This window comes from Hermetia illucens, chromosome 4 (assembly GCF_905115235.1).
Source record: "Hermetia illucens chromosome 4, iHerIll2.2.curated.20191125, whole genome shotgun sequence".
Taxonomy (NCBI): Eukaryota; Metazoa; Arthropoda; class Insecta; order Diptera; family Stratiomyidae; genus Hermetia; species Hermetia illucens.
Genome location: NC_051852.1, coordinates 122,257,539 through 122,267,675, shown reverse-complemented (window position 1 = coordinate 122,267,675; position 10,137 = coordinate 122,257,539). Strand labels below are relative to the sequence as shown.

General features: G+C 44.5%; 1 protein-coding gene across 1 annotated transcript; it reads right to left on the bottom strand.

The window, feature by feature from the left end:
• Positions 1–771: 771 nt before the first annotated feature.
• LOC119654897 lies at positions 772–1,737 on the bottom strand. Its single transcript, XM_038060517.1, has 2 exons — positions 1,577–1,737; positions 772–1,256 (listed from the first exon to the last, which is right to left on the bottom strand). The coding sequence occupies exons 1-2, from the start codon at positions 1,634–1,636 to the stop codon at positions 933–935; spliced, it is 384 nt and encodes a 127-aa protein (XP_037916445.1). The 5' UTR covers positions 1,637–1,737; the 3' UTR covers positions 772–932.
• Between the last annotated feature and the right edge of the window lie 8,400 nt (positions 1,738–10,137).

Genomic DNA, 10,137 nt, shown 5'->3' with positions numbered 1-10,137 from the left:
ATCTATCAAGTGGAGATCTCTCTCGGAACACATGCCAGCGTTTCTCTCGTTTCGCTTATTCAGAATAAAGATACTGGTGGTCTGGTCAGTTGAAACCCAACCCAGCATTCTATGTATCTTCTTAGACTTCCTTCGGTGCGTAGCTCTATTCTATAGAAATATTTCGCATTCTGGGCTGGAATGTACCGGTCAATATTTTCTCTGATATCGGTTTCCAGGACATCGGAAGCAGACGTCGACACCAGACTCGCGCGCATTTCGAGCAGGTTTACAAGAGAATTCAAGGTGAAGTAGAAGCTTAGGAGCACCCTGGAGCACGTTTTTACCGTCACATCTTGGCGAAGCGTTCCTACATTCCAGAATCTAATCATAAAATGTTGTCGAAAGCCAAAAATTAGTGGGCTTATAAGACATGGTAGCCATTTCCAAAAGGTAATAAGATTCCAAATTTCCTGGTTGGTACTTCACAAATCTCTATCTCTTTAAGAGGCTTTTTACCATATTCTCCTGATCATAGAGGAGATACTACTGGATGCAGTAGTCAAGATGTTGATGACCCTCTTGATCTCGTTTCCTGGTTCGAATCGCAGTCGTCTTGTATATTTGTGTTCGTAGCCGTGCTGTCCCACTGATGTAGGCTTACCACTTCCATGATGATAATGAAACTGAAGCACAGTCTCATTGAGCATCTTTAGGTCGTATTACAACCATCAATCAAATCTTTGCAAGTGGTATCTCCTACTTCTACTCTTATAAATAACAGAGATGTTCCTTTATATTAATTTAATTTATTTATAAGTGCTGGCAAATCGTTTAAAGATGACTAACAGATTGTGTTTTATATTTGTCAGTGGCTATGAACAAGTAAATTCATTCTAGCAAAAGCAAATCAGAATGCAAAGTTCAATGTTAACTACACATATTTTATCGGCCTACTTTCCGGCAGCCCTGAGGCGTATTCGCCGCCCACGCTTGCCATTTCTAAGCCTTCTACCAGTACCGGCTTGCCTTAAAATAAGCTTTCGACCTCGACCACGTCTGCGACGAAGGCGACCTAGCCGTCGTCGGTTCCCATTGGCAGGGGCTGTATAGTAATAGTAGTAGTCCCCCCCTCCAGTTCCACCGTTTCCTCCATTCGTTACTACAAGTTGATATTGTGGTTGCTGAGTAGCTGCTGGGGCCGCTGTCGCAAGGAGGATGAAACATTTAGACTTTATTCCAGGTCCTGCAGCACCGGCTTGTCCTTTATTCAGTGGCTGAAATGGATGTAGTTAAGTTACTAGTAAAGTTATTTTTCGAATTATCTATAAAAATTCGTGAATAATGCTGTAGTCATCCTCATATAGTTTTACAAAAAGTGAATGTACGAAGAATATCCACTCAAATAGAGGGAAGTTGAAAAAATGATAATCGAACCCCCATTTCCATCTGCTTCGAATCCACAATGTCGGAAAACCCTTGATCCTTACAGTCTATCCATGTGTCTGCACTTTCGCAAAGGATACCGTGCTACTTATTCGCACATATTCATACGCCCACACTTTGTCAAATAAACCACTACCTAGCTGTCCCTTACCTGCGATGATCCTGGTACTGCGAATAGACCGATTACCAACAATAAGACGAACGCCTTCATTTTGCCTTAGCTTGACTCGTTCGGCTGCATAAGTTAACCCAATGCACTCCACAACTAATCAATTGTGTCAGCACTGAACATTATTTATATAGAGGCTGCGGTAGCAATTAAACTACCTCAAAAAAAAAAGAACGCAACAAATAATATTTGTTCATTTTATTTAATTAATTGAAAATTTTCGAAAAATTGGCCTCGAATTAGAGATATTAATTTCAGTAGAGCACACGACATCAATATTTGCCTTTGGAAATATGGGTTAATGCTAATTTGAATTAGAATTTTTAGTAATCTTCAAGGTCGGTTTCCGCATAATAGCTTACGTTTGCGGAAACCATTATTGAGGTAAGCCGAGGTTAAATGGGATGCTTCAAAGGTGATTTTAAGTAGGATTTAAAAGGGACGAAGAGCCTCAGAAACCAAGCGAAATAGCCATTGAAAGAAGTAAGCATTGTCAATGTCAACGCACCACGACCCCACTTCTTCCTAACTCCGCAGTATACGGTGCCAAACTGGTTTCAAAAATGAGGAGGAAGCGCCACTATAGTGGCTGTGAAACCTTGGGTTCTCAGTGAGTAGATAGATAACAATAACTGATAATGCTTATTGTTAAGCCGCGAAGTGGATATCGGATACTAGGCTTTCCATAAAAGTCGACAAAAAGGGATAAAGTTTTGTACGCTAGCACATTAAACACTCCGAAACTATCGCATCGTCAAATGCGTCCCGGAATGGAACGGACATCACGGATATGATCTTCGACTATCGAAAAAGAACTAACTGGCTTTTGAAATGTGTATACGCTCGACAACAGTATTAAAGGTCCCCAAAATGATAACTTGTTCCAATTTGAGCCAAAATCACCACGATATCGGTTGGACATACTGAGCTTAAGCGAAGTCTTCTTTTTCTTCAGCCTTTGTCCCGTTCACAAGTAAGAATGTGGTACTCTACAGAGCATTCCTCTGCCTATTACAACACCTCCCTTTTATACTCTGTTAAGCCTAGTTATAGTAGACGCGAATTCGATATCGAAATAATGGTAATGCTAACATAAGGCACGCTCTCGTAGTTTAGGAGTCGGTTTTCAACCAGAGTTGGCTGCAAGATTACGGTCTAGTAAAATAGCATGCTTTACCACCTGGTAAGGTAGTACCACCTGGGTTTAGGGTGATGACAGACTGTCAAAGTAAATATGGACTCTAGCCTAGCCTAGCCTAGAATTGATTAACGATCAAAAAGATCATCCGGACTTGCCGGAATCCACCTAGAAGAGAGACAGCTCAAAAGTTTAAAAAGTTTGCGAAATTAATCATGAAGAACCACACGGAACTGCACTGTGCGCTCTCGCTGCAACTCGGCAAGGGGGGGCTGGTGTACTTTTGAACATTTCAGTCCCAAACATGTCCTTTTTCATTGATGCTTGGATCCGTTGTGGAACCAGAAAACAAATGAGCTACATCAGAAAAATACAACAAATAATGGCTTGAACGCAGGTGTAGATTCATGACGAATCACATCAACCATCAATGTGTCTCCTACCTGGAGTCCCTACTTTCATTTTGCACAGTAAGGCCAAAAAAATAGAGAAGACCCACTTCCACCTTCCGAACAAATCGCACCGACCAAGCACTTTGTTTGCAATAGTATCATCATCTTCATCATCATCAACGGCACAACAACCGGTATCCGGTCTAGGCCTGCCTTAATAAGGAATTCCAGACATCCAGGTTTTACGCCGAGGTCCACCAATTCGATATCCCTAAAAGCTGTCTGGCGTCCTGACCCACGCCATCGCTCCATCGTAGGCAGGGTCTGCCTCGTCTTCTTTTTCTACCATAGATATTGCCCTTATAGACTTTCCGCACTGGATCATCCTCATCCATACGGATTAACTGGCCCGCCCACCGTAACCTGTTCAGCCGGATTTTATCCACAACCGGACGGTCATGGTATCGCTCATAGATTTCGTCATTATGGAGGCTACGGAATCGTCCATCCTCATGTAGGGGGCCAAAAATTCTTCGGAGGATTCTTCTCTCGACCGCGGCCAAGAGTTCACAATTTTTCTTGTCAAGAACCCAAGTTTCCGAGGAATACATGAGGACTGGCAAGATCATAGTCTTGTACAGTAAGAGCTTTGACCCTATGGTGAGACGTATCGAGCGGAACAGTCTTTGTAAGCTGAAATAGGCTCTGTTGGCTGACAACAACCGTGCGCGGATTTCATCATCGTAGTTGTTATCGGTTGTGATTTTCGACCCTAGATAGGAGAAATTGTCAACGGTCTCAAAGTTGTATTCTCCAATCTTTATTATTCTTCGTGTTTGACCAGTGCGGTTTGATGTTGTTGGTTGATTCGCCTTCGGTGCTGACGTTTCCACCATATATTTTGTCTTGCCTTCATTGATGTGCAGCCCAAGATCTCGCGCCAATTGCCGCCTATTCGATCTGGATGAAGGCAGTTTGTACGTCTGGGGTGGTTCTTCCCATGATGTGGATATCGTCAGCATAGGCCAGTAGTTGGGTGGACTTGAAGAGGATCGTACCTCTTGCATTTACCTCAGCATCACGGATCACTTTCTCGAGGGCCAGGTTAAAGAGGACGCATGATAGCGCATCCCCTTGTTGTAGACCGTTGTTGATGTCGAATGGTCTTGAGAGTGATCCTGCTGCTTTTATCTGGCCTCACACATTGGTCAGGGTCAGCCTAGTCAGTCTTATTAATTTCGTCGGGATACCGAATTCTCTCATGGCCGTGTACAGTTTTACCCTGGCTATGCTACCATAGGCGGCTTTAAAGTCGATGAACAGATGGTGCATATTTGTCCATATTCCAACAGTTTTTCCATCGCTTACCGCAGAGAGAAAATCTGATCTGTTGCTGATTTGCCTGGAGTAAAGCCTCTTTGGTATGGGCCAATGATGTTCTGGGCGTATGGGGCTATCCGGCCTAGCAAGATAGTGGAGAATATCTTATAGATGGTACTCAGCGACTTGATACCTCTATAATTGTTGCACACCCTTTTTATGTATAAGACAGATAATGCCTCGTTGCCAATCGTCAGGCATTGATTCGCTGTCGCATACCTTGAGCACAATTTGATAAACCACTTGGTGTAAGTGGTCGCCTCCATATTTAACCAATTCCGCTATAATTCCATCGGCTCCTGGCGACTTATGACTTTTTAGCCGATGAATTGCACGGACTGTTTCTCCTAAACTTGGTGGTGGCAGTATTTGTCCGTCTTCAGTTGGCGGGACCTCCAACTCGCCGATGTTCTGGTAGTTCAGTAGCTCATCAAAGTACTCAACCCATCGCTCCGATATGCCCATTCTGTCGGAAATCAGATTTCCCTCTTTGGAGAATATCTTATAGATGGTACTCAGCAACGTGATACCTCTATAATTGCTGCACTGTGTGATATTTCCCTTTTTATGTATGAGACAGATAATGCTTCGAAATAGTATCAGACCAGCGCAAATAGTATCAAACTAGCGTACCAATTCTATGTCGCAAACAGGTGTTGACAAAGATTTGCCATTTTTGAGTGACAATGATAGTCACTTTCCATGCGCTATTGCTCTGTGATTTTATATTGATGCAACACGTGACATCTTACGCCATCATATGTCACTCCCACAATTGCTCCGCGTCCTGCACAGAACACGCTAAATGCACTCCCTGCTCACATGATCGATTTTTCAGGTGAAGTGAAGATCTAAACTGCGGACACTGTTCCAAAATGGTCCACAGGGTATTGATGTGATCAATGCAGGAAGATGGTGAGCGGAAACCAGCCTGGTCTCAGTCGACCAAACGTTCGAGATGTTTCTTGCTGAGCTCCAAGATTATTTTAACTATTATCTTTGCGGGATTTGAAAGCCTCGAGATTGCACCCAGATCAGGCATTCGATAGAGCCAAATGGCGAAGCCGATCACGACGAGCCGACCCCGCTTGTGAACGGGACAAAGGCTGAAGAAAAAGAAGAATATCTTTGCGACGGCAGGGAGCACACAGAAACATTTGCAATCGTCACAATCAACACGAGTACCCTTTTAGGAATGTTAGCGATCATTCCCTTCTTCTACTCTCTGGGTATTGCCACGGATTCTTAGGATTTCCGTACGAGTAGAAGTAACAAATCTGCCCTGCGGTAGATAACTCTGCGGAGAGACCATCAAGCCCATGGGCTTTACTTCGCTAGAGCGCATTAATTTCCGAAATCATTTCTCTTCTGCTTGGAGAAATAGTCCGTATCCCAATGTTACGGTGACTAGCCATTCCATTCAGAAGAAGCGGAATTTCATCGGAAGTGATAGGGTTACGAACCATCGGGAAAAGTTCCTTCCACGTCTTCGGCTGCTCGTGATCGTGGATGACATCCTTCACAGCACCGTTAAATATATGCGACTACATTCAAGTTCTTTCGTGATATTGAAGTCTGAAATAATCGCGTTCTCTGACCACTAGAAAATTGTTGAGCTTAAGGAGCCGCAGATCTTCAACCGCGATAAGCGATGGATGAAACTCGCAAGTGATAGTAAGCGACCGTCAGATGATGATCCGATGGCTGATATCAACTCCTCTCTTGTTACTCACATCCAGAAAACAACTCCTAAATCTACTTCTCGAAATGTAATCAATTTGGTTGGTCATGCGGTGTCAGTCAGTCAAAACCCAACTGACCTTATGGCAGGCTCAGTGCTCGAACAATGTGCCATCAATGGCGAAGCGGTGGAAGCTGCAGAAATCAACCAACCTCCCACCATCGTCGCTACAGTCGCCAATACCGTATTTCCCCATTACGTGTTCCAGCAAGGTATTGGCATTCAGTTCACCCAACATGATTTCAATATCCTGTTTCGGAAGCATTTCCTGAACTTCTACATATAAAGCAGTGCATATATGTATAACTCAGCGGCGCTACAGTCCCTGAAGAAAACCGCTTGCAAGAGTTCGACAGGAATACCCAAATCAAGTTCCTAATAGACTCTGGATCGTTTATTTCGTTACTCCCTAAATCACATTCCCCCCAACGCCAACATCTCACTGTTCGGACCTGTGACATCCATACTCCTCGTAGTTTATCGTCGCAGACCGACAATCAGCGATCATCCGCGCATTTTAATATTTTATTTATTATCGATCCACTAACTGGACCATCCACAATATCTTCATTATCAGCGAAATCGCTACACCTTCAGGAGAACTCGGACTTCGGTGCACGGCTCTACTCCAAGAGTTTAAGGACGATTGCTTGTGGCACCCCCCTCTCCGCAAAGCGGCCGTAGGCAATTTCGCGACTTACAGAAGTAGGGAAGCAACGGAGCCATGACACTCACTGGCAGATACTTTCGGTCCTTCTGGGCGTCAACTTCGGTCTTCCTCATAATTACAACAAATCGGAAAACCGGGAGCTAGGCGTTTCGAGTATGAAAGGTTTTGTTTGTTTCTTCTGTGAGTATATTTGAGTGCAAAACTATCCCGTTTGTACGTTCTGCGTTAAGATTATGCATTTAGCATGTCAGACTACTCTCTTTAGTGTGATATTGATATTAAGTGCTTTGGGTTGCAGTAAATTTTCGCGGTAAAGACAACTTGGAGCGCCTGTAACTTTATTAGTAATGGTACGATTTTGATCAACATGTTCCATGCTATAATCTATATTACTACAAATTTTTATAATTCTAGCTTCAACTTAAGAGGCGGTTTTACTAAATTTCCACAAAAATATAGTAATATACTGTTATTAACTTAATTTGAGCAGATATCGATATGGAGAGTATTTTCAGCCCTGAACACCGTATAGAAGCAGCTTTTTGATTTTTTTCAGATTTTTCGGTTGGGTAGCTTCTGAGAATGGGTCCGTTAAAGAAATCGTCATTTTCGACCCCTCCCACTCCCCGCCTTTCAAACAAAACCGGCATCGAAAAGTACTAATCAAGATCTTGCGTTGGATACCCCACATGACTATATTCGGTACAAAAAAAATGTACACGCCCATTTTGCATGTATGGGGATCCCCCTTAATCTCCACGTAGAAAGATGTCACTCAATACATGTCTGGCCGTTCACAGTTTCCACCTTTTCACCAAATTTCGTGTCAATGAGTATAGTCGTTTCTGAGAAGAATGTGTGTGACAGATAGACAGACAGATAGACAGTCTGGTCTTCCAAACCTCGCATGGGAATTATATGAAGCCACCAAAGAGAATAACGATGAGCTGGGTAACTAACAAATTCGATGCAGAAATGTTAAAGGAGGTATTTCTTGATGACACATTCTTATCGGGAAGCGCACAAGAAAAAGTTTCACAGGGCCAGCGGGCATGTGATGCCTCAATGCCTCGGCATAGCGCTTTCCGAAGACGAAATCCCAATTTCTGGTGGAATTCAGAAATTGAGGAATGTCGGAAAAACACACGCAATACAAAAACGCGAGGAAAAAATGGCAAGTAGCTATCACGAAGAGCAAATCCGAACATTTCAAGCGGATGTGTACTGAAGTTAACTCTGATCCACGTTCTCCACCGATTACCTGTCCTAAATTACTATATAACGTAGTGAACCCTCTGTTCCCATAGGATGTGAACTTTCTGGCATGCGATGCACTCTCTGGCCCAGGAGTTGATGCCCTTATTCATGGAGCGCCAGAAGTATTTCTCGGTGGCTAGCCAATTTGTCGTCCTGATGCCTAGATGCGCTAAGTCGTGAACCGCGTGTAACACTTCCTTGCGAAAGGTGGCCGGAATGTATGGCCGGGGTCCCTTTTCCGAGTCTTTGCAGCAGAGAGACAGGTTCGAGCCGATGGGCAATTCCCGAAATTTGTATTTGGGGGTGAATTTGAGGCTCTGAAGTATTGCGTCATCCTCCTGCGCCTTGGCGATAGCCGAGAAGTCAAGTGAGGCGGGGATTTTCACCTCGAAGACACATGACCAAAGCGTCAGCAACTATCTTATCCTTGCCGGACACGTGCTATATGTCGGCCGTGAACTGGCTTATAAAGCTCAGGTGTGGAAACTGACGAGGGGACGCTTTGTCGGGCTTCTGTTTCAAAGCATACGTTAGAAGCTTATGTCCCGTGAACACAGTGTACGGCCTGCCTTCTAGGGAGAAGCGGAAGTATTTAATGCGGCGAACAGTTCTCGATCGTAAGTACTGCAGTTGCGTTGAGCGGGGTTCAACTGTTTAGAGAAGAAGCTCAACGGTTGCCAGACTTCATTCACCTTTCTGTGAAGAGCAGCATCTACTTCGATTTTAGAAACGGCTAGGGATGCATCTTGCCGAGGAAATGCCAAGAGTGTAGCATCAGCCAGTTCTCTGGATTTGTCAAACGCGCGGGCAGCCACTTCAGATCACACAATCTCTCGTGTATCTTTTGTTTTGGAGCCAGACAAGTACGCGTTCAAAACGCACTGGTGTTGGGCGGAGTTGGGCAGGAAACGACGATAGAAGTTTAGCATGCCGAAGGACCTCCGCAACTCCTTCCCAGTTTTCGTCTGGGTCGGGCTATATTCTGTCAGCGGAAATGAAGTGGCCGAGGAATCTCACTTGTGTCTGGAGAAACTTGCATTTATCAACGTTTAGAACTAAACCGGCCTGAAGGAGACCTTGAAAAATGCACTCGAGATGGGCTAAATGCTCAGACTCTGAGGAAGAAGTGACCAAAACATCATTGAAATACACGAAATAGAAGTCGAGGTTTCTCAGGAGCGAGTGAATAAACCTTTGAAAGATTTGCGCAGCATTGCACAACCCTTAAGTCACCCGTGTGAATTTGAAGAGTCCAAAGGGTGTGCATATTGTCGTCTTTGGAATGTCTTCCGGAGCTACAGGGATTTGGTGATAGGCCTTGATTAAATGGAAGGTCGAAAAGATGCGGCAGTCTGCGAGATGATGCGCAAAGTCGTGGATGAGTGGAATGGGATATCGGTCAGGAACAGTCTGTGCGTTTAGCCTTCTATAATCCCCACAGGGGCGCCATTCGCCTTTTGCTTTGGGGACCATATGGAGTGGGGAAGACCAACAGCTGTTTGAAGGTCTGCAGATCCCCTGTTGTATAAGTTGCTCGAATTCTTTCCGTGCAATAACCAAATTCTGGGGTGGTAGAGGACGCACCTTTGAGATGATCGGGGAACCAGTGGTGTTAATGCGGTGCTGCACATTGTGCTCCACTGATTTAGAGAGACTATATTCGGTAGTAATCTGGCTGAATTTTTAGAGGAGTGCCCGAACACGAGAAACAGTAATGTCCTCCAAAAGTACGAAAAGATTGTTGTTGGGGTGCTTCTTAGAGGCTGGCGGCTCAACGTTCTGATCAATGATTTCAGCACTAGACATCGGGAGCACACAAAAACCGACGGAATTTTTCGCGTCTCTGCCAGCGAAATAAACGGCACGAACCTTCCAGTCGGCGCTGATACGGGGCGTCCTCGGCAGAATTCCTTGCGATCGCCCATTCGAAGCCGCGATCGCGGTGCTGCGTCCGGCTCCTTCTGG